The 24,936-nt window shown below is 57.3% G+C and overlaps 1 protein-coding gene across 1 annotated transcript in view; it reads right to left on the minus strand.

Annotated features, from left to right (window-relative positions):
* The window catches only part of LOC102050732 (dedicator of cytokinesis protein 2-like), a 78,733-nt gene that overhangs the window by 37,214 nt on the left and 16,583 nt on the right, over positions 1–24,936 (minus strand). The window contains 10 exon segments of the mRNA XM_055699704.1: positions 2,102–2,197; positions 4,379–4,450; positions 5,189–5,316; positions 7,110–7,216; positions 7,843–7,913; positions 15,177–15,288; positions 21,256–21,390; positions 21,555–21,655; positions 22,244–22,333; positions 22,873–22,970. Of these exon segments, the coding sequence (XP_055555679.1) occupies positions 2,102–2,197; positions 4,379–4,450; positions 5,189–5,316; positions 7,110–7,216; positions 7,843–7,913; positions 15,177–15,288; positions 21,256–21,390; positions 21,555–21,655; positions 22,244–22,333; positions 22,873–22,970 (1,010 nt within the window).

Consider the following 24,936-nt stretch of genomic DNA (forward strand, 5'->3'; position numbering starts at 1 on the left):
CACCACATGGCCACTAGCCTGGAAGAGAAGGACATCGCCCAGCCTCCTCCAGGAAGCGCCTGGCACCCAGGGCCACAGCAAGTGGCTGTTGCAGCCACAGAGGTCCGGCAAGGGTAGCAGGGGGTGGGAAGGTCCGGCCACGGCCACTCTAGCGGATGCCCGCGCCACGGTACCCCAAACCAGGACACTCACCCATGCAGGAGCCAACATGGCATTGCTTGCGGAGCCACAGCCTGGCGGTGCTGAGGGGGGACAGCAGTGCCAAGAGGTCTCTGTGGTGCCAAGGGGCCCCGGCTGCTTGGCTATGGGAGATGCTGCAGCTCCCAGCACCAGCACTCCTCCCTTCTTGCCCAGCAGCAATGAGATGGATGTGGGCACACATCTGCTCCCCTCAGACCTTCCCGGCAGCCAGAGCTGCTGGAGCAGCCTGGACTGAGGGGCCTCGGACCCCAGGCTGAAAGCAGGGGCTGTGGCCATGGCATGGAAATCATGAATGACACTGGGAAGGCTGCCAGACGGCGTTCCTGAAGCCCAGCGTGTGGGAAGGGGAGCAAGCGGTGGGAGTGAGGCGCAGGCAAAGGATCACTCCCCTTCCCCCACGCTGTATACGGGGCCATGCTTCGGCACCCAGCGCCCTCTTTGCCTCTGCCACAGCCTGGCAGAGCTCATCCAACAGCTCCTTTTGCTCTTGCTTCCTCTGGCACTGACTGACACCACCTGAGAACAAAGGCTAAAAGCAAGATGGTACCAAATGCAACCCTGTGTGCATCTCCTGCCTGAGTCACATGTGAATCATACCCCGATGCTGAGTGCCCGCTGCACCCACCCGGCGGCAGCGCTGTCAGTGGCAGAGCCAGGGGCGCATCTGGCAAAGCAGCGCTGCCTGGCCAGAGACTGTGTGTGCCCAGGCACATGCCAGGGAATGTACCTGCCATCGGCTCGGCTGGTAAAGCCACCCAGGATGGCAGAGCTGCTGTCAGGAAATGTCACCACAGAGCTGCACCACTCGGGCTGTGTTGGCCAAGCAGGCAGGGGAGGGCAGGCTGAGCCAGGAGCCAGAAGGGAGACTCACACCTCCCCTGCCCCTGGGGGTACAAGACGGTGTCACCAGGCAGGGAGCAGCAACGCCAGTGCCTCTGCACATCAGCAGGAGTGATCCCAGAATCCGGGACACTCACAGACCAGGGCAGCTTCATCTGCTGGAGAGCATGGGCAGGGCCAGTGAGCTCCCATCCTGGCCGCCAGCTTTACTGCCTCAGTTTAGTAACGTCTTCGTTACTAACAAGAACAAAGAGCAGGATGGCAAACATGCAGGCTTATCACGAGAAGGCTCAATCAAAGGGCCAAGCTGCCACTCTGGATGCCCACACCTCCACAGGCACAGCATGCGGCACAGCACGGCATGGCACAGCGCGGCACTTCCCCTTGGCACGGTGCTTCCCTACTGCTGCATGGCCCCACCAAGCTCCCAGAACGCAGTCGGACCCAGCTCCTCGCCCACCCTCGTGACCCAGAGCAGCTTGTCAGGTCCACTCCTCACTGCCCAGCCAAGCAAGCTGCGCCTGCCACCACGTCCACATCAGTGCCCGTGGACCCACCCTGGACACAGCTCTGTTTCTGCCTCCTTCACGGTTAGATCACTGCACCTGCAGCCACTCTGCATGACACTTAGGCTGAGCAGTGCTCTGAGCTACCTACCCCTCCCACAAGAGGTGGGGGTCCCAGCACATTCTTCCCACATCTTCTTGGCGTGTAAAACTGGGATGGTTTGCTGGGTCCAGGTGTTTGTTTTCTGGAGATTACAGCCCAAACCCTCATCTGCTTCCAAAACAGGCTTCCTGCATCACACACCCCCTGCCTGCTCCTCCCAACGCACCCTCTGCTCCAGACCAGCTCCTGGCACGGCTCCCCCTCCCTTTCAGGCTTTCTCATGCATCCTGTTGCATTAATACCTGCACATCCAGCCCCAGCCAGCTGGGTACCAGGCTGCAGCACCAGCCGAGCAGCACTGGTCACCCAGACCCAGACCCCATTTGCACCTCCCGCATCGCCCAAAGCCCCAGCCCCCGGCGCAGCGCGAGGTGGCAGCGGTGGTACTCACCCGCAAGGTGTTCTCCCGGTCCAGGACAATCACCCGCCGATTGACGGTGTGCAGCAGTCGCTCCAGGATCAGCTGGATGTGCTTCTTCACCTTCACCTGCAAGGTAAGATGTGTCACGGCCATGCCTGAGCACCCAGCGCTGCCTGTTGTAGTGCTGGGAGGAAGGGCACAGGGGACAGCACCATCACCGCAGCTGGGAATGGCCCCCGCAGCACAGAGCCAGTGTGGCGGCCCCAGCTTCTGTTGGGACCTGGCACTGGCAGGCTGGGCGAGGGGCATATGACCTCCCGGGCCACATGTGGTCAGCACCACTGCAATTACTGTGGCTTACCAAAAAAAGCAGACAAGGAGGTTGCAAAGTGTTTGCAGCTATTCTTGGCAGGGCAACAAGGTTTCTCAGTGCCCTGTAGTGCCCCATGCAGTGGGGAGGAAGCAGCTCTGCTCCAGCTGTGGGAGACAAGCCCAAACACCTTGGCAGCTCCAGGTGTGGCGGGCTGTGGCTGCCAGACAAGCCCTGTGCCCAGATCCTCAGCCATTGTGAACAGGCTTGTGGCACCTCAGGAGAAGAGAATTCACAAGCTGACTCTAAACATTCATGATTTATATGATTTATATGAAATTTATATGAAATTTGTATGATTTATGTGATTTATATGAAATACTGAAATAAAAGTCTTGTCCACTCCAGCACAGCAAGTACAGCTCATTTAATCACCACACGGGGGCTGGCAGCATCAGGGCGACCAGCTGGAGCTGGAACCAGGTGATGCACTCTGGTGTAAATGTGGGGCTCGGAGTCTCTGTACAGCTCAGCCTTGCACAGCCTCCTGGCAAAGCCGGCCACCTGGCTGGGGATGGCTGAGGATGCCTGCATCCGCACTGGGCAGACAAAGGTCGAGTTTCAGCTCGCACGGGGTTGAAACAAGAGCGGTACCCTCACCCATGAGCATCCTGCCCATCCTCTCCTTAAAGGCTATTTTAGGTTTACAACTTAAGGCCAAATCGAGACATTTCAACCACAGTTTCCAAGTTCCCTCCTGTTGTCTGGGCTTCCCAGTGCCGCAGGAATTAAAATGCCATGCTCATACAGCTACCTTGCCCACCCAGGACATGGTGACATGCATCTAATTCAGCTTCCACAGCACTGTGCTGCATGTGTGACATGTGGGCTTCCCAAGAGGTCCCAGAAAGGGACCCCAAAGCACAGACCAGCCTAGGAAGGAGAGAAATGGAGGGAGTATCCTGCAGAGCCAGAGCACAGATCTCTGCGCTTTCCTAAAGCATTGCAGGAGTGGCCACCCGCTGTGGGTGGACCAGGCTTGCAGGGAGAGACGGTGATGGGCTCACTGGTGGCCCAGGGACACAGCCCCATGCTAGCTGCAGAAAGGCAGGGGCCGGAGGGTGCCACACAGGCAATACAGGGAAAGGGGGATGGCCACCAAGGTACAGACCACCTGCCCCCCCAAATACACCAGCCTGGCACTGCAGCAACATGACCCGGCATCCCACACTGTGCAGGTTGCCACGGTTCTGTGCCATGGGAAACAGAGGAGGAGGAGGGTGACCCAGGGAGACAACTGCCGGCACAGTCATGCGAGGACAGTGCTTGCGCCTGTGGCTCCCACATGCTCAGCCCAAACACCTGCAATGGCAGGGCAGGAGCCTACAAGGAGGGCAGCAACCACAGGTCATGCTGCCGGGACCATCGGCAGTCACCAGTCGTGCTCCCGCTTCTGTAGACTGCTCCCAGTGTTGCAAGCCCATGCTTTAACCTTCCTGTGCTCTAACAAAAGCAGTTCTTTGTCCCTGGATCTGCTCTGCCAGACCTTCTCCAGCAGTACGGCTGCACGAGCCCTAGAGACTGGGAGCAGCGCTGGGAACATCACTGGGCCACCCCAAAACCCTGATGCCCCCTGAGAGCCATGAGACCTCACTCGCTCCTTGCCCAAGCCCACCAGCTGGTGCACAATGAAGCACCAAGGCTATGGGGTTCCAGGGAGAAGGTCTGGGCACAGACAGCCCCCACCCCAGGGCAGGACACTGGGGGCTCGCAACAAGCCTAGAGACATTCAGACCCCTGGCATCTCCAGCCCTGCAAGGCACCTTCCAGGCCTGACCCCATCACTGCAGCATCCCTGCCAGCAGCTCAGTTCCATGCCTTGACACAAGGGTTTGTCACGATAGTGAGCTGCAGATAAGCCCTTCCCAAATGCGCAGGGGCACCTGGCTACCCCACACCATCCACCAAGTGTGGAAGCCTGCCAGAGAGGCACTCACCAGCTCCATGTCCCCACGGTCCTTGCGCCATGCCTTGCCTGTGCCATGCTGTGCTTGCAGCTCCTCTGTTCTCTGCAACAAGGGAGTGGGGCTGATGCCCAGCAAGGGCAGCCCCATCCCACCAGAGGCCATCCTGGGACAAGTCCCATCTGGGTGGCCAGACACCCGCAGCAGGACCGCGTCCAGCCCACTCAGCCCTGGGTTGCAGCTGGGCTGGTGTATCACCGTGATCTCCTGCTTTGGTACCCCACACCAGCGGGCAGGCTCCTGCAGGCAGCACAGGGGGAAGGGTCCCCACCACCTGGGCATGGTTAGCTCTTTGCTGCGGGGGTCTGGGCCGGATCCCCCATGCCATGGGGCTCTGGCCCATGTTTAGGGCCATCACTGCTAATTTTGGAGAGCAACGGTGCCCAGGGGCCAGCAGCAGTCATGAGTGGCCACCTTCTCCCCTGCCCCTGCCTGGGTCTGCAGAGCTGGGACGGTGAGAGGCGCAGCCGGTGAGACACTCCCTGCCCTCGGGGGGTGCTCCCCTCAGCCTGGAGGCCCCTTTCCCACTTACGGGGACTGGTGGGAACTCACCAGAGACCAGCTGAGGTGGGAATCAAAAGGATTTTAGCCCCATCTTGGGCAGGTTCCCACTGGGATGGCAGGCACCAACAGCCCCCCTTTGACTTTAGGTGACCATGATCAGCCCCAACCATATTGTGACTGGTAACTTGTGCTTAACCCTACTCAAACAGGTATAGTCAGGTTACTTCCAAGGTGATTACTGGAGAGGGAAACTGAGGCAGCAGAGAAGACGGTATTTACCTTCTGGGCCTTGTACAGCACCTCCAGGATGTTGCTGAGCAGCTCAATGCAGGCACCTTCCTCCTCCCCCTTCTCAATCAGCTCCTGCAGGATGGGCACCGCCATCTGCAGCAGCAGCTCCCGGCACTCTGTGGGGGCAAGACAGGGAGGCACGAAGCTGGTGGGTGCCGGCACTGCCCCGGCACTGGAGAGGACCCAACAGGAAAGGGACCAACAGGATGGATGGGACCAGCACAATGCCTGGTCTGGGCTGTGACCCACACATGTGGAGCTAATGTCCTCCTTGGGTGGAGCAGGGGTTTGGGAAAACATTAAATCCTGGTGGGAAGGCTCCAAGACAGAGAATCCACTGCACCCTATTACTCAGCTACCTACACTCTCTGGTAAAATAAAGTAAAATAAAACAGAAAAGCCTCATCTGAACCTCTCTGGCTTCAGCTCCTGCCAATGGACTTTGTTCTGCTTCTCTACTCTGTTAAAGGCACTTCAGATTTAACAGATAGAGACTTTTAAACTGGACACCATCTAGATAAACTAGAGTCTCCAGTGCCAAATATATGAAAAACCTGCTGCCCTTCCTACTGCGTACCCTACTGCTCCTCTGGCCAGGGCTGCTGTTTGTGATACCACCCTGCACTGACGGTGCCACATTGCTGACTGTCACTCTGGTGGCATCACTAAAAGGGGACCGAGGAGAAGGAACATGGGGGAAAACATTTCTTCACTGTTTTCATGCTGGCACAACCGTCTGCTTGTTGTGCAGCATGGAGGAGCGGTGTCGTGCTGGCTTCTGGGGGGCACGGGCAGGGATGCAGGGCAGGATGCAGGGAGCACTCATAGGACCACGGCAGCTCAGAACAGAGCTGGAGCACGCAGCAGGCGATGACTTCAATGGCTGAGTTAGACATGTTCGCATTGCCATCGCTCAAAGCCTCCACGGGCAGAAACACAAAACGGTTCCTGCCCACAGCTGAGCTGCTCCCCTGAGCCCCCGAGACACAGGCGCCTGGCTCAGCTCCCCGAGGCAGCCTGCTCCCCTTCCCTCTGACAATACCACATGGATATCTGAAAGCTTGTCGCATCTCACCCGCGTCTCTTCCCGCCCCAAGCCCTCAGTCATTTCTTCCTCGCCCTGTCTTCTAAGCTTTGCATCTCCCACGGCTTTCTTCTTCAGTTCAGACACAAGTTTCTTGTGCCACCCAAAACCGCATGTGGACATAAGCCCAGCTGAGGCGCTGGTGATGCCGAGCAGGGTGCAGGGCACTCCCCCCACGGGGGCTGCATTGCTGACCCCTCTGCTCCCCCAGCCCCAGCCCCGTCCTGCAGCACTGCTGCCGCCCTGTGCTGTTCCCTGCTTGTTCAGTGATTGCTCTCGCATGAGTGTTTTTAATTTAAATCTTTCAAAACCTTTTCTCCAACTTGCTGAGATTATTTTAAATCCTGATGTCCTCCTGCATGCCTCCAGTCACTTCTGCCTTGCAGGGCAAAATTTACCAAATCTACTCTTTCTTCCGTCACTCAGATTACTCCAAAGAATACCAAACCGCATCAGAGTCAGGGCAGGCCTGGGGACTCCTGCTCAGCATGCCCTCCCAGTCTGACAACAAGCCCCCAACACCCCCTCCCCGAGCCGTCACACTGTGTCCTGCTTTGGCTAAGCCGTGTTTTCCTTTGCAGCCCAGCAGCTCTCAGGCAGCAGCAGAGGTTCCAAGGGCACCAGCGGTGCCCTGGCGAGGGGCCAGGCAGCTCACTGCTCCAGCACAGGGGCAAGGGAATTGCCTCCCTCTGCGGAACTGCCCCCAGCATGGCACTGCCTCAGGGGCACAGGGGGGGCCTCTGCAGCAGCAACCCATCCCCATCCTGTGCCACGGCCCTCCCAAGAGAGCTCAGCATGGGCAGGACCCCCGGTGTCCCTTCTCACCATAGGACTGGAAGATCTTGCTGTTGACGATGCTGGTCAGGGACTGCAGCTTCTGCTTCAGCAGGCGCTGGGGCAGCAGGTTCCCAATGAAGTCCCGCAACAGGGCCCTGTGGTCCAGGCAAGAGGCTTTAACGAGTATTAAACACAGGGCTTGCAAGGGCCCCACTTGTTTCCAGTCCTGAGCACCTGCAGCCCCTTTCCTTCTGCAGAAGACAAATGCAGCAGCGGGGGGTCGGGTACCAATTGCCCCTGTGTTTTGGCCAGGGGCTGCCAGGCGGGGGGAGCCCCCCGATGGGGGCAGAGCTGTGTGGGGAGGTGCAGGGCAGGATGGTCCCACCGCAGAAAGCTGTGAGGCAGCCCGTGCCCACCGCAGATGGTTGCACAGAGACACCTGGCGTAAAAACCCTGCCTGAATGCCCAAACCAGACCCAGATGGGACTGGGGGTTTCCAGGCTCAGTCCCTGCCTGAAGCACAGGCTACTGCTAAAATTAAGCAACACCCACCCCTGGTTTTGCACTAGGAAGGAGATAAGGAGGCAATTCCCAGGCGTGAGGAAACCCAGACCCCTCCTCCCGCCCTCGCCCTTGGCTCCACTGCATCAGCCTGCATCCCTGACAGCAGCTCCGGGACGGGTGTCACCGTGGGATGGGAGCAGGGGTAGAGGTGGCTGCGGCAGGCACCAAGCAGACCACGGAGCAGGGCTGGGGATGATGGGGGCGACGGGGACCCTACCCCAGCGCAGAGGAGTCGAAGATCCCAAACACGTCCTCGAGGATGGAAGGCAGGTACTTCAGTGCTGCTCCCTGCGGAGAGACAAGAGCTGCCTGCGCCGGCCCTGCTTCGCCATGTGCCCAGGGGGCAAGACAGACTGACAGACATGCTGTGCCGGCAGGGAGGTGACCCCGGCCCCTCCTGCCTCCCTGCAGGCTGCGGGGGCTGAGCCAGCGCAGTCCTCATTCAGCCTCCCCCTTCCTTGCTGAAGCAGCACTGCGCTCAGCCACCAGCCCATGGCCCCTGCCATCCCTGGGGAAGGGGCGTCCAGCTGGGAGCAGCTTCCTCTTGCCAAGCCACCAGCATCCAACAAGGCACCCAGAACCGCTATGGTCAGGTAACTCTACCACTTTCAATAAGAATAATTGTCTCCAGCTTTTACTTTGAAAACACATAAAATCCTACAACATGACTGACAGGTACGCGGGCGCTGGCTGGCGTTGCTGTAACACCCCCCAGCACTGCTCCCGGCTGGGCTGCCCGCAGCCGCTGCTGCCACAGCCCAGGCTGCCGGAGGTGCGGGGCCGCCCCTCTCCACACCCTCGATGGAAGGCTGCGCGGGTGGGGGGCATGTGGCCGGTTGTTTTTTGGAACAGCAAACCCACTGGCCACAAATTGTTCTACATTAAAATCTACTTTGTTATGTTTATGAAGTAACTAAGTAGTATAAATGATGAGTTCTGCTTCTCTCTGGCTTTGCTGGGTAGCTGGTCCTTCGGGCTTCCCTGGGCTCCCAACTGTGCCAAAGGCAGCACCAGGGACCCTCCCAGCTCCAGCTGCAGGCGGGTGCCAGAGGTGGTCTCCACTCCTGCATGTCAGCATCAGCTGCAGGAGGTGTGATGTCTGCAGGTCCGCACAGGGCTGGCTGCAATGTGAGTCAGCTCCAGGAATTTTTACCCAGTGGTTTCGGCACCAAGTCCATGCTGTGTTACAGCAGGAGTTTGAGAGACTGGTGCCTATTGCAAGTTCACCTAGTTTTAAAAAGTGCCTGGACAAGCTGACCTTGGACACATCCCTCGGAGCACAGTGAATATGGAGATTATGGGTACACACCGGGTGAGGGCTTTGCCCCGGGCGCACCCTGCAGCGGGACGGAAACCTCTGCTCAGCTCCGAGCCCCTCCTTGCTGGGCAGACACTGCCGATGTCAGGGCAGGGCAGACCCTCGGCTCTGTGAAGATCTCCAGATAGAATTAAAAACTCCATCCTGGATCCGGGCCCTGGCAGCCGCAAGCCGGCTCCAGCGGTGGCAGTTGCCCATCCTGCCGCCCGGCACCACATTTCTGGTGAGCCCGGTGAGCCCCAGTGCACTTTGCTGGACGGGGCTCTGCCTCGGCCTGTGGCACATTAAGCAATGCTCCAGCAACATCTTCTCCCTCTGGGTTTGCAAAGACCATAATTGAGTCCACTGCTACCCTCTTCTAGCTGACTGAAATGGTGTTAACCTCCACCAAACGCACCCGACCCGAGTCATTTCTGTAGCTCTTGCAAACCCTTCTCTGATACTGAGACACCTGCTGCACCCAAGGGCAGCAAGGCTGGGCACAGCACCCACCAGCAGCCTCGGCCGCGCCATGTGCCCCTACAGATGGCTCCATTTAACACCTTTTTGCATATAAACCCATGGACTGACCGACTTCTTGACAATGACACCACACTTGGAGTTGCCTTTGGCCACTCACTGCTGGCAGCTCCCAGCTGCCACCTTGCAGCCCCGTCCCCTGCCCTGTCCCCTCTCTGCGCTGGGGCACAGAGCAGAGGATCTCCCATTATCCAGCTCCACCACTGCCACCTGTGCCCCCTGCACCAGCCACAGCCACGTCTGGCGAACCAGCATACACCGAGCTGAGAGACGATATCACTGGGACCCAAAAGAAATGCCCAACCCAGCACGATGCTTCTCTGTTTCTAATGACTTTTTTAGAACCAAGAAGATATATCTTAAGAAGATTAAAAGTAGTTATTTTAATAACTTGCACAATGCTAATTTTAAATCAGAATGCAGTTGTTAGTCTCGCCTATTATGTCAGTTATCTTAGTCAGTCACATTTGTAACTTCAAAAAAGTAACAGCTAAATTTGATTTTTCTTTTATTAAACTCCATGCTTAGTAAAGCTGGACTGATTAACATTAATTATACTGCCACCCTTTAACTCTGAATTGATTGCACCCTCTCCATGACTGAGCCAGGATCAACGGTCAGCCTCTTTGGTCTACAGCTAGCAAGGTCATCTGATTTGTTTTTTGAAAAATGAGCTAATATAGAATTTCTCCTATTTCTCAAGAATTTTTCCAGAGTTACAAGACTTCTTAAACATTGGTATCTATGTCTCAGGAAGGATTTCTTCCAGAAACTTGTTTTGGCTTTTATTGTAACTGCCAAGACAACTGCCTGGCCTTGCAGAACTGAAAATGTCGGTCTTTCACTGCTGAGGATGAGCTCCCCCTTACTGACTTTTTGTGGCAAGAGCACATCAGCCTGCCCACAACGTACAAATTGTGTCCCCTTTCCCACCAGCTGCAGAACCAGCTGGCCTGTCCATGCCACTGGTGATGCTCCAGCAGCACCGGCGAGCTGGAGGATGGGCGGCTGGTGCCCACCCACCAGGTCCGGCGGGACCGGGCAGGGAGGTGGCCCTCGGGGAGCCCAGCGCAGAGCGGGGATGGGTGCAGAGCCCGGCAGCTGCACAGCGGTTTGCACATCGCCTGCAGCAGGGTATCCCACAGAACCCCACCCATGCCAGCAGCCACAGGGGAAGAGTCAGAGCAGCCTCAGGGACACTCCAGCCACGGGCACGCGTGAGCACCCCCTCAGCAAAGCGCACTCCCTGGCCCAGGCTGTGAAATGCAAACACAGACCCCAAGACCCCCCATCTCCTCTGCTCTGCCCTGCTGAGCTGTGGGTAAGCCTGGACCTAAACCGAGGAGAGATGGCGGGGAGCAGGCTGTGCCTCCCCAGGTACGAACAAGGGGGAACGTGCACCCACTGCCAGCGGCTGTGTACCTGAGCAGGCTGCCTGCAGGCACAGGACACAGTCTGGGTCCCCTGACGCTCCTGGCTGTGTTGGCAGCGGTCTGATGCTTTGCTGCACCGTGCTCAGCACCCTGGCAGCTGGCATGAGCCCCAAGTGTTTGCTTAAGCCTGTACCCCAATTCTGCCTCAAAACTCAGCTTCTTTGGGTGCAGAGAAAGCCAGGACTCCAGAAGGGAAGCAGTGGGATGTGTGAAGCTCTTCTCAAGGGCCCTCTGGCTACAGCAGCAAGCAGCTGCAGCAGAAGCCCTGTTCCCTGGCTGGAGATGCACAAGGCAGCTGCACGCCGGGAGCAGGTGGCCTTCCAGCTCCGTCTCATCAGGGCACCCTCCAGGTCACAGCACTTGTTGGGGATGCTGGGGTCGTTTGGCTGAAGAGATGCTCCTGCTCTCTGGCTAGGACCACATCGTGGGTTCATCCCTGGCCCTCAGCCTGTCTGACACCAGTAAGCAGAGCCAAAAGAGACTCAGCCCCCTCTGCACTGCTTCAAGTAGTCAAAAGAGTACAAAACCCCCAGCCTGAAGCAGCCCAACAGAGGATGGGCTCTCTCCACAAAAGAGGTGGCCTTTGCAGGAGTGTTGCAGCTAGTGAGCTATTATCAGCTCTGCCTTGGGCTGATCAGATAATTGCAGCTTTAACCAAGAGTAGGCAGAACAGGATGAAGCTGCGAAGCTTACGTCAGCTGCTAACAGATCTTTTGGATATTACCTTCAGCTGCCGGATGGGAGCTGGTCATTGCAGCTAGAGATGCAAGGGGTCCGCAAGCACTGTAAAGCAGCTACACAGTCTGCTCAGAGAAGGAGGGAAAAACGTTCTCTCCTTGGAGCACCTGCTGAAGATGTTCAGGAGATGCCATCAGGATGGCTACAGCAAGACCCAGCAGCTATGGTCCAGCAGGAACCAGTCCCGAATGCAGCACAAGAACCGTGGCCGGGGTGACCATGGGACAGAACACCAGGGAAGCCATGGGACCCTCTGGACAGGGGGAGCAGTGGTGAAGCCAGGCACATGGTCTAAGGCTTAGAGGGGAAAAGGACAGGACCTTGCGGGCTCACAAGCCTGCAATGGTGCTTCCCAAGGTCAGGGCTACTTGAGTCAGAAATGCCTTTTTATTTAAATAATCTTGGTAGACTTTTTTTCCACGGATCAGTACAGCTGTCAGCAAACTTGTGCAAACTTTCAGCATCCACAGCCTGCTCCAAGGAGCAGGCACAGACCATCACAAGGGGCCTGGAGCTTCATCACAGACCATCACAAGGGGCCTGAAGCTTTATCACACAGTAGATGAACAAGCACTGCCTTTGCCTGGTTCACGAGAGGCATTTCCATCTCCTACCCCCTCCCCAGACCGAAGGCAAATTTACAGCTCCCTGTCCCATCTCCCTGCTTGTGTGTTTCCCAGGATGGGGGCTGGGGGGTGTCTGTCTGGCCAGGCAGATGATCCCACCTGAAATCTGCCCCATACACCTGGTCACCCTTTGCTGGGGCTCTTGCAGCTCGACTTCACACTCTGGAGCATAGGCACCAGACACAGATGCACCACAGGGACCTAGCTGTGCCAAAGGATGTTTTCTGTTTTCTTCTTAAGTGCTTTCGTGATCATTCCCAAGTTTGAGTGAGTGTTCCCTGACCAGTGCCAGGCACGGAGCACTATCCATTACAGTCCCAGGTCTCACCCGCCAGCGTGCTGGTCAGCTCAGAGCCCATCACTGGGCATTTACAGTTAAGGCATTTCTTGCTTTTAAGAGCATTTTCTGATTCTCACTTCCACACTGAATAATTTTATCCGGGCACTCTCCCCCACAGTGGAATGCTTTGTCGGTGACGTGGGAGAAACCCTGTTACTGTAATGCCTGTGGAGCAGCAGAACCAGCAGTGAGCACCGAGGAGGATGAGTGATGGCGAGGAGACCTGGCTGACCCTGTGCTCAGGGTGAGCTGACACCACGATGCAGCTGAGCAGGAAGCCACACTCAGAAATACCAAACACAGGCTCTGCATCCACAAACCCGACAACTTTAAAGCTGGGAGGTCAATGGCCAAAAATGACCTGGGGGAGGTCAATGAGAAACCACGCCGGTGCCACCCCACACTGATGGAAGGAGCTCCCCTTTGTGCCACCCTCCAAAGAGCTGCCACCAAGCCAGCGACCTGGTGACAAGGTCTCTGAGTCCAGGTATTTCACATCCAGAAGACATTGCAGCAGAGGGAAAGTCTCTCTGCAGGGTGGTGTCCTGCTAGTGCTCAGCACCAAAGCCCACAGAAGACCCTGGCCCCAGCATCTCGACCTGCTCAGCACTCCAACAATCCCCAAGAAAGATCCGGGGGGGAGCTTCTAAGGGGTACACTCCCTCTAAAGAGAAGAGCTCTGAGCTGCCAGAGAGCTTTAATCTCTCCTGCTCCCTCTAACAAAGTAACAGCAACCATAAAAGCTATTTTCACAGGGAAAGCTCCTGCTCAGCAGTTGGGATCCCACTGCAGAATTTGGCCCTTTCCAGGAGAAAGCACGGCTATGCTCAGCAAACCTGGCAGCACCAGCAGGCAAACTCCCAAGCCCCATCCCCTGCTTCCTGCAGGATGCTCTGGGCGGAGGGCACCCCAAACTAAGGTATCCCACCCCGAGGCCACAGCAGTGCAACGGTACATGAAGAAATACAGTCTTCCAACCTGCTTTTTAATGGTGTCTGGCTGTTGCACGCACACACACAGTGCTGCAAGCGCACTAGGGGAATGGCAACAGTGCTGCAGCTGGAAAAATTGTCCTGCTGAGACAGGCAGTGGCTGCTGGCCATGCCATGGACTCACCTGGCCTCCCCCAGCCCAGCTGAGCTAACTGCAGCCTCCTCTCTTCCAATTAATGCTGCCTGCCATAAGGCTGCAGCTTCGGGGTGTGCGGGGTGAGGCACGCATGTGTCTCCTCGTAGTCAGACACCCGGCATGGCTGAATCCCAGGTGTGGGCTTCATCCACTCCCCACAGTCCTCTGCCTCCTCCCCAACACCTGCATCAGGCAGCTAGCAGACCCAGCTGTGCCTCGTGGCAGACCCCCCCACCACACCACCTGTGCCTCACTGCTGTCATCTGCTGTCACCCCTGCTACTCCTGATGGTGATTGCAGCAGTCGCAGGGATGCCTTCTGTGGCGATGCATGGGAGAGCTTTCCCCTCGGCCCTGGACGGTGGCCTCTCTCTTCTTAGATGAGTTTGTATGAATCCTGTCCCACAGACCTGAACAAGGTGCTGACCGATGCAGGTGGATGCGCAGCAGCCTGTAAGGCTGCCACACACACACATCAGGTTACCATAGCAGAGAGTCTCTAGAGCAACGGTATTGAGATGGAAATCAGAATAACATCAGTGTTTAGAGGGGATAAGGAGGGACAGCCCTCCTCTGCACGAGGATAGCTGTCCTGTCAGTCTTCAAACTGGTTTGTGGGGGTTTTTTTATCATTAGATTAGTTTGCAAGGGATTATCTAAGAATGCCATGAGATAATGCAGCACAGGAGCTGCCAGCTGTCCCAGGGCCACCGTGCAGACAAGGTCCCCACCTGCACTCTACCATGCCTCTCTCCATCTGGGACACCACAGCTGCAGAGCACAGCCACATCCTTGCCCCCAGCACAGCACCGAGGTGAGACCCGCTCAGCCCCAGCACCAGCTCCTGCCTCCTCTCGCTGACTGACTTCAGAGAGTGCACGTGACTCCGTTGTGTTCTCCGTTCAGCTCCAACCCTGGCACTGTCGCACCGGCAGCTGGGGGACCTCAGCACCAGCTGCTAGTAACGGGTACAGCCATGCTTGCAGGGATCCACAGTGCAAAGGGCATGGTTTCTGCTCCCCCAAATTCACAGTGTCAGCCTGGCCCTTGGGATGCAGGGAGTGGGACCAGGCCAGCTCTGGGATGCAGACAAACCCCAGGAGCCCTCCCAAGACCCTTTTCTCCAGCCTTTGGCACAGGCACAGTGCCCAGTGGCACTAAGTTACTGACACAAACCCGCACTGCAGCCCTGGGCACCAGTGCAATGTGGGGCTTTGCACCAGGGGCACAAGTGGGGGTCCCTGGGGAGCGTGAGACCCCGCACAGGGCGGCAGCTCCCTTCGACACCCTGTGCATGGGGAGGTCTGCGCTCAGGAAGACTGGTGTTGCCACTGTACGGGCACAGCCGGTGTCACCCTGGCACGGGGACAGCCAGCACCCCAGCTGGGGCACCATCCATCCTGCCACATCAGAGCTGAGCCCACACACAGTACCATCCCCACCTCCATACCTGGCAGAGCAGCGTGGGACCCTCCAGCGGGGACTTCATCAGCTGGTTCAGGGAGAGGAAGAACCGCTGCAATGACTGCTGGAACTCAGCCGTCTCCTTCCCCTCGTAGAGCCTGCAACAGCCAGAGTCACCGCACTGCCGCCGCCGCACCACGTACTTTCCCCCGGCACCAGCCGCACAGCTGCCTCTACTCACGCATCACCTGCCAGCCCAATTAATTATGCTCCTGGGTGACTGTTTTCCGTAGCTGGGTCTAGCAGTGAGCCCCAGCACGGCCACTGGCCAAGCACGGCCACTTGCCCAGTGCAGGGTCCAGCTAGAATCAACATTTCAGATGTGCAGAATTACCCATATTAAAGATTGCTATCTGCTGTCTTATTTATATACACCATTTTATATGGGCTCAGGTATATACTTTTTTTTTTTAATAGAATCTCCTACATGATTTTATGCAGTGAAGTCCTCTCAAATCTTCCCACCTGAGCAAGAAACCTCCTGCCCCCCCCAGTCCTGAACACAACCTGCACACCCAGTCGCAGAACAAACCAAACACATGGGGAATTTTAGCCATGAGATGTGCAAAACTGCGAGAAAGTTTCAAAGCCACTAATCGAATGCATCACCGTGAGAGTAAAGGCATCGCAGTAACTCCTTGCGAAGAACAGGTGGTACTTGAGCACCCCACCCCGAGCAGCAAGCAGAGCAGCGAGCCTCGCTGGGGAGCGCTTTGCATGCACCGGTGGGGAAATGAGGAATAAAACACTGATCTCCCTGTGGCCGCGGGGACAGGCACCTCTTCCAGCCCGACCTGACTCCCGCACGCCACCTGCCACCACAGCAAGCCATACGTGTTTGGTTTTTAATTGTGTTTTCATTTCTAATTGCGCATACAGCAGCAGAACAAACAAGATCTGTCATTTCTTGCTTACCAGCTATTTTTATTGAGCCTAGCTTTTGCAAAAACCTTGCTGCTTTGTTTTATAAAATCACAGTTGGATAGCTCTCCCTTCAAATTCATCTTTCCTATCTGGTAAACGAACCCGAGGGAACATTGTAGCTCTGGCAGGGGGAACAAGCCTGTTGATCTGCCTGAGGCATCTCAGATGTGCTCAGATAAGTGCATCAGCTGAGCCACGGCTGGTTTACAGCTGTTGACTGACTTCCAAGTCGAACCAGAGCTTAAACTAACTTCAGAAAGGTCCCTCCCTCTCATCCCACATGTTACAGGTCACCAAACCAGAGAGCCCCAGCAGCCCCTGTGCCCCACAGCCTGGCCTGCTCCAGCTGCCCCAAAACCCTGCCAGAGGCCAGAGAATTAAAGAAGTTGTATGTGTTCCGACAAGCAAAAGGAAATGAAGGTCCGTGTACAGCTTTTATTCTCACGGCAGCGACACTATCCAATGACCACAATTTATTAGAGATTTATTAGATTTTCCACAGTCCCTCTTTCTAACACATCTACCCACCACCAGCTGGCCTAGATTTGCAAACTCACCTCCACCACAAACTCTTGACTACAAAATTCTGTATTTCTGTCTAAACGAGGGCACACATGAATGGGGTATGCTATTTTAACAATCGTAAGACATATTGCCAATGCTGATTTCCAAAATTTTAAGTGTGTGACGACTCAAATCAGAGCGGTAAAGCAGTTGGACCATCCAGCTCAATTAACCCAAGGTAATGGCTGATTTGCATTGCTGCAGCAGACTTAGGTCAGCATGGTCTTTAATTTAACACCAACCTATTGGTTTGGAGAAATTCATCAGGAAAACTGGCGGGCACAGCCTGGTGCTGAAGCCCAACATCACCTGGGACACTGGGCACGCTCCCACCTTGGTTCCTGCAGCTTCGGGCTCCGGCACGCATGGAGCTTGAGGAGCAGCACAGAAATCATACAGCACTGCCACCAAAGCAGTAGAAAAACTTATGGGGCCAGCAGCTCGCTAGGACTGTGATAAAACCCGCGCTGACCGTGATGTACTTGGGAAGGGTCAGCGTGGCTCTTGGGATGGGATGCCATGCCTGCAAACCCCCTGCCGTCCCACCATGGTGGGAGCCCAGCAGCCACCCCCAGCCTTTGGGGAACTCCAGGGATCCGAGCAAAGTCCCCTCAGGGGGGCCAGTGAGGACGCTCAGCAGCTGTGGGGTCCCTGGCTGCACAGGTAACTGGCTGGGGTGAGGAAGAGGCTGGTCCTCGCAGGGGTGCTGGGATGATGGGAGCAGTAGAGGGGACGAGTGGGGCCGTGGCAGAGCCCACGGGTGCTGCCAGAGCTGGGGCAGGTGCGGGAACCAGGGGGGCTGAGCAGGGCTGGGCAAGGGGGCCACGAGCTGCAAAGCAGGTGGCTGCAGAGGGATTCTGGCAAAAGTGTGTGACCCCAGCCTCCCCCATGCCAGCAGGAGAGAACACCTGGCACGGGGCGAGCCCTGGGGTGACAACAAGCACTTTCAGGAAAATTTTGCTGTCCTCAGTGGCACCCAAAAAGCAGAAGCAGCTAGAGGAACTGGCAAGGAGGAAGCAGCAAGTGGGAGCCCACATTACCACGGCATCACCAAGCCCCAGCTCCCCCAGCCCCCTCCCCAGGGTGATGGAGCCACACAGGTGCCAGGGGGGTCCAAGGGAACTCAGGGTTACCATGGTGGGGGGCGGGAGAGAATCCTGACATCGTGAAGGGCGAAGGGGGCTCCACTGGCCCCTGCCTGCCCCAGTGTAGTGCATGGGGTGCCAAAGGGACTGTGGCTGGAGATGGGGATGTGTTCCCACAGGAAAGCATGTTTTGGGCACAGAGATCCTATGGCCAGCACCAAGGTCCGGCCCCTTCACAGCCCACTGGCTCCCACGCCTCCTGCCCGAGGCAGGGGGGAAATCAGGGAGCCCCTTCCCCATACAGTGGCCATGGAGCTGCCAAAGGGGTTTGAGCAATGAACCTCCTCCCCACACTGGCGGGCCCCGGCTCCATCATCCTTGTGGCAACCTGAGATCCTCATACAAGCTACTTGAGCTGCTCATCCCATTCCAGAGGTAGCTCACATAATCAAATAGATACAGAAATCTGCAGTAACTCATTATAATTACAATCTAATTTCTTTAAATTATAGACTGTGTACAAATTGTAGCACCATTTAAAGTGTTTAGAAGATCTGAGGAGTCTGTGTTATTGCACTGTTAAGATCACTAAGATAAAGGGAAGATTAATAAAAACACTAAATGTCTTCAGGGATGTCTTCGTTCCAATGCAAACAAATTCACAGGGCTGTTTGCAAATGCTCCATATAATTAATTTTCTCTGCCAGAAGTTCTATAAACCGGGAAATATGCTCTGTATTTTCATACATGACGAGGATGTAGGTACCTTGTTCTAATGCTGGAGAAACGCAGAGCCCTGGAGCAGCCGCCTGGCCACAGACGAGGCCCTGGGAAGAGCGAGAGCGACAAGGAAGGACAGAGAGGAGTGCAGGGAGTGCCGGCAGACAGCAAAGTGAGGTGGTGAAGTCCGGGTGGGTGCAAAGTGAGGTCTGAGGGTCCCTGGGGGATACCGGGAACCCCACACAGCTCCTCACCACGAGCTGGGCACGGAGCACTGACGGGGACACCGACATGCATCCTGGCACCTCTGCGTGGTGCTCAGAGCCTTCGAGTGGAGGCAACAGACCCCGTCCCCCACCCCGCTCCCTGCAAAACAGGCACCAGCCAAATAGCAGCCACGTGGCACCGGCCGTCACACTGCCTCCCACACACAGGCTGGAGCCACATATGCTGTATGTGAGAGCCCTTGGCACCCCTGTGCCTCAGGGCACTTCGCCTTTCGGTGCCCTCTACTTGGAATGAAAGAGGAACCTCACTTGCTTTTTCTGGTAACTCTGATGGGTTGCGTTTTCAGTTTTCCACCTCAGCCCACCAGCACAGCTGGGCTCACCTACGCCTGCCCGGCAGAGGCTTGTTTGTCCCATCATGCAGATTATGCCAGGAACCTCGTGCCCACAGGGAACGAATGGAACCAGGTCCTGTGAGGACTCTAGAGGTACCTGGGGGGGGGGGGGGGGGCGGAACGGGACACACTGACCTTGTCCTCAGCAGCAACAAGGAGCCATCAAGGCTCCCACCCCTTACACAGCCTATCACAGGGTCGCAGCATGGTTTGGGTCAGAAGGGTCCCTCAAAGATCATTCAGTGCAACCCCCCACCATGGGCAGGGACATCTTTCACTAGATGAGGTTGCTCAAAGCCAACTTGGCTTTGGATGCTTCCAGGGATGAGTCATCCATAGCTTCTCTGGGCAACCTGCCCCTGTATCCCACCACCCTCACAGCAGAGAATTGCTTCCTTATGTCCAATCTACACCAACCCTCCTTCAGTTTAGAACCATTGCCCCTCACCCGGTCACTACAGCCCCTGGGAAAAAGCTTCTCTCCCTTACAACCCCCTTTAGAGCCTGCGCTGGGCAGGGGGATGAGCCACTGAGCCAGCACAAGCGCAAGGGGGGCTAGCCCAGGCACCCCTTCCCCAGGCCCTGGGGCAGGCACTGTACCGCCTCTGGTCTTGCTGCAGTGTGAGGGACCCCTGAGACCAAACATGCACTGTGCGTTGGAAATTATTTAGAAGTCAAGTGACTGGCTGAAGCGTGAGAGCAGCTGGGACAAGGTCTGAGAGCCGTGGGCGCTGTGAAAGTGCTTCATAGGAACCCTCTAGCGCCAAACACGTCTTTGTCACCGATGTGCCGGGGTGGTCCTTGCACAGACCCCGCTGCCCAAATTGTTGTCACTGCACCCTCCACCATCCACACCTGCTAACAGCAGTGTTAGTGCCGAGCAGGAGGCTCACAGGTAACGCCATCGGCAGAGCTGACGATGCCATGGGGCCAGCACAGAGGCTGATGAAAAGCTGAGGGTTGAGATGGTCTGAGCTGAGCTCAGACAGCTCCACAGAAAGATGAGCCTCACTGAAAGCACAGTGTTTTCCTCTCCAAGGAAAAATCCTCTAAAAAGCTCCCAAACTGCATGGGTTGGGCAGGCAGAAGCTCTCCAGGAACAAGCAAGAGCAAGGCTGGGTGCCAGAAAACCTTTCCAGCTGCAGTGCTGGCTATGCAGGGGAGCAGGCTGCCTGGGGAAGTTTTGCTGTCTCCACCACAGGAGGTTTTTAAGGGCAAGTTGGAAAAACCCACTCATCAGGGGTGACTTGGGCAGGAGGTCCCTGCAGTCCCTCTGCCCTTACACATGTGGTGTTTGGATTAGCCGTACCAAGGAGATGGGCATTTCCCAATGCCATGGCACGTGACAGTGGGACCTGGGGCAGGGCCTGACCACACTGAGATCAAGCAAAGCCACCAGCACTGTGGGGAGGGGACGTGGGCTCCACACCAGCCCAGGGCTCATGTGCAACCCCACCGCTGCCGCACCAAAGCTGATCTCACCAGCACCCTGCACAAAGGCTCTCAATCAACACATGTGCAGGAAGAACCAGCAGCAATTAGTGTGACGGACAGCAAACCACAGGCATGCTCGTGCTGATGTTGACACATTGCCTCACTACCAACGTGCTTTGCAAGTGCTGTGAGACACCACTTGTCAGCCAGAGTGGTTTGTGTGACTGCCACAGCCCCTCGTGCTGCAGGAGCTCTCCTGCCCCATGACAGATGGTGCTACCAACCACCCACACCGGCCCATGACTGCTCCAGCAGCAACTGGAGCACAGCGCAGCACAGTGGAAAACTGCTGGAAACCCCAGGGAGAGGAAGCATGGTGGTGGAGGAGAGCCTGGCCAGGGACCAGTCACTGCCGTAGCACATCCACAGCGTGCCGAGCCCCATGGGTACCACCCCGGGGTGCCACATTGCACATGAGCAGCTGGCACTAGCACCAGGCAGGTCAAGGTGTCAGTGCCACAACCTCGGAACTGATGCTCAGCACCAACACTGCTCCCATGGCACATGGACCACCACAGGACCTTACCATTTCCTCACTCCTACAGACCCCATCACCAGGGGCCAACGCTCCAGCGAGGTTGCTGACACACAGCGCTGGTGCAGCAGCCCAGCAGAGCATGGCACCTGAAGCAGCGGGAGCAGTCGCCAGTACTTACTGGGCAAAGAGGTGCCGGGAGCGGACGATGAACTTGAATATGTACTCCAAGGCCTTGAAGGTACGCATGAGCGGCTCACAGGGCTCCCCCTGGCTCGCATGGTCCACGTACTGCGTCAGCACGGAGATCAGCTTCCTGCAGGATGGGGATGCGTGTGGCCGTGGCTCCGCAGGTGTCCCAGCCTTGGCCAAGCAGCCGTCCTGCAGCTCGGCTCTGCCAGCGCTCCCTGTGCCCCAGCCCTCCCTGTGTCCGCTGCCCCAGCCCAGTCCCTCCCTGTACCGCGGACGCCAGGTACGCACTTGTAGGCAAGCGTGGCACTGAAGTGCTGGCAGATGTAGGCCTCCAGAACAGCGTTGAAATGCTGGAACTTTCTGTCTGCCACCAGCCCCACAATGAAAACCTGAGGGGAGTGGGCAGCAAGCATGGCTCGGTGTGGGCAGAAGGATGCCCAGAGACAGCTGGCTGCCTGCACCCATGGCCAGAGTGGCATTGACCCCTTGTGGGGGCTGCTGTGGCCACCAGAGCCCCCTGCCTGCCCACCCAGCCTGCCAGGACAGGCAGACCTCCGAGACAGGAAGCCCAATACAAGCCCTGAGCCCAGCAGCTTCAGGACTCCTCACAGCCAGCTTGCTCAGAGGTTGCACCTTCACCAACCCTGGCTGCCTACAGCAGCCACCCCAAACACAACCCTCCTCTGGTGCTGTCACTGGGGTCACTCTCGTCTCAGTGTAGGAGAAATACCTTTGAATTTTTCTGGAATTGTCCCTTGGAGGGACAGCATCCCTGCAGAGCCACAACCCTGCCCCTGTGCCAGGTTGGCCAGACTCTACCAACACAAGGCACTGCGGTGGAGCCAGAGCTGCTGCACAGCTCTGAGCACAGCTCACCCGGTCAGATCGGTGAGCCTCATCTGACCTGGGCCCATCCTGCACTGGTCAGTGGGCTCAGAGCCACACTTCGCACCCACAGGGAAGCAGGTCCCACTTACCAGGGCATCAAAGACAAGCGTGTCATAGACATCCGTATCTGAATGCTCCATCATGATGGAGAACAAGGCGTCCAATGTGTCCTGGAGGAACTGAGGGAGACAAGAGGATGGTGAGGGCTTGAGCATTGGCTCCCAGCATTGTCCTGGACCCACATCTGAGTGCAGGAGCAACCTGCCTGGGCACAGAGCTCCTGTGCCCATCCTCAGCCTTTCTCAGCCCAGGGCGTCCAGTACTTTGCCAGAACACGACTCCCTAGCTCTGCCCGTCCCACAGTGGGAGCCCAGCACTGCCCCTCTGGCCGCACACTTGCCCCCCGTGGGGCTCCCACGGCCAACAGGGCAATCGCCACAGGCAGTGGCAGCATCTCTTCCTGGGGAAGAGGCACTGAGGCCATGCAGGATGCTTCCAGTCCACCCAGTACAGCCTCAGCCCAGGGCAGCTCCAGCAGCTGCTTTCGGCATCCTGGGCAGGCTGCCAAGAAAAGCACGGTGCCAACGCTGCCGCCCACCCGGCAGCTTTCACATCCCTCTGCCCCCCGGCAGCAGCCATATGGGGACATGGCTGGAGGTGTGAGTGCCGGAGCAGGGAAGATCCCAGTATGGCAGCAGAGGCAAGGTCCTGGCTGTACCTTGATGACCTCCCCTCCATCCACGTTCATCAGTTTCTGCAGGTTCTCGGAGAGGAGGCTGGGCTTGGAGCGCCACTTCAGCAGCCCCAGCAGGTTGACTGGGTGGGAGGAACAGGAGAGTCAGCACAGCTTCACTGGTTGCCAGGTCCAAACGTTACCGACCCCCAGGCCCCCGCATCCCCCCTGCACCACCCAGGGCAACCGGCTGGAGACCCCCATCCCTGGGAACACGGTGCTGCTCGCTGCTAGCCCCATGCTGGGAGAAGCACGGGGTGAGTGCCCATCATCATGAGCTCCCACCGCTCTACCTCTATCATGCAGCCACACGGGCAGGGGCTGCCTCCCTCCTTACCCCCTCCTCCTTGGGAGAAAAACTGAGGCCCAGAACACCAGGACTCAGCCCTGGAGCTGCAGCTTCCCCAGGAGCCCTTCAAGGAAGGGACATCTGCTAGCAGCAGCCAGGACCCTGCCGAGCTCCGACTCCCGGTACAAACCCTGCTCAGCCCAGAAAGCTTCCTGACTTCCGTACCGTAAAAGCATAAAACTCAGTCAAACAGAAGGTTGTTACTGCAGAAGCTGTAACTGTGCGGCAGGAAGGGAATTGACTGAACAGCAACGGCCCCAAGCCCCACTCGCACTGAACCTCAGTAGCCCCAGACCCTGTCAGCGCAGCAGCGATGAGTCACGGTGCGCCGTGTCCCTCGAGCCATGCGGCTACGGTCCCCAAGCCCCACACCCTGCGCCAGGGCTGCGGTTTCCCCAGCTGCGTCACTGCGCTTCAGCAAAAGTGGGACAAAGCATTGCCATCGGCCGGCCCTGCAGAGGGTGTGCAGCATCCCGCTGCGGGGTAGGAGGGAGCCCCGGCTTTTCTGTGCGATATTCCCTTGGCCGAGCTCCGCTGCCGCCTGCCCACGGAGTGGGAAGCATGCCAGGCACTGGTGCTGCTGTGCAGCATGTAACTCTCCAGACAGCTCCAGATGTTACCTACAGGCACTGGTGCTGCCCACCCCAAGAGATGGGTGGCTGCAGCTGCTGCAGGGCTTTCCACAGCAACACAGACACACGCTGAGAGCATGGCAGCGGCCTGAGTGCTGGCACCACCACGCAACACGGTGCGGTCGGGCCCGGCGAAGGACCGGGCTGCCTGTCCCCGTTATGGTGGAGGCACGGCGAAGGACCGGGCTGCCTGTCCCCGTTATGGTGGAGGCACGTGTACCATGCTTCCCCGAGCTGGATGCCCGCAAGAGCAGCACGGCCCCACCAGCCCTCCCTGCCCGCTGCTGGCCTCGCGCTCCCTTCCCCGCTCGCTTCAGAGGGGCACAGGAAGCCATCTGATAACCACCAGCACTCGCTCAAGGTTGCTGACACTTCTTTGTCCTGCCACCTCCCAAAACATTTTGTACAAGGTAAAATCCCACCAGCAAATGCCAATGTGCCTGTGCTGAGGTGGCATGCATGCTCTTGGCTGCCCTGCGATGAGCCACGCAAGGCACCCCAGGGCTGGAAGCCCACGCTTGCTATAACCGAGGACGGGGGTTTAAAAACAGGGAGTCCCAATTCCCAGCCTCGTTTTGAAGGGCCCAAGGAAGGTCACGGAGCCTTCAACAGCAACACTCAGCAGCTCCCTCCAGCTCCCAGATCAGAGGCAGCGGCTCAGTTCCCCCATGGGCAAGAGCAGATTAATTACCATCTGCAAGGGTTTGTGCCAGCCAAGAAACTGCTAAGTACCCACAGCCCCTGGCAGCAGCTCCACACCCCCAAGGTGGGAGAGTGCCTGGAAACACTTGCAGCCTGCAATTGTTTGTTCTCATTCCCTCGCCTTGGAAAACTAATCTGCTGCTAACTCAGAAGGGCTCAGGAGACAGACAAGCCAGAAGAAAACCTTAATAATAAAAAAAGAGGAAAAAAGAGAGAAACTCTCCAAGTTAACGCCCGGAGTTATCAACCGGCAACATGCAAAGAAGACCCCACAGCAAACCATGTCCCGTCAGAGTGGCATGGGCACCAGGGAAGTGCAACACAGGGTGCAGTAGCAGTGGTACCACAGGGCAAGGACAGCAAACA

This window comes from Falco cherrug, chromosome 1 (assembly GCF_023634085.1).
Source record: "Falco cherrug isolate bFalChe1 chromosome 1, bFalChe1.pri, whole genome shotgun sequence".
NCBI lineage: Eukaryota > Metazoa > Chordata > Aves > Falconiformes > Falconidae > Falco > Falco cherrug.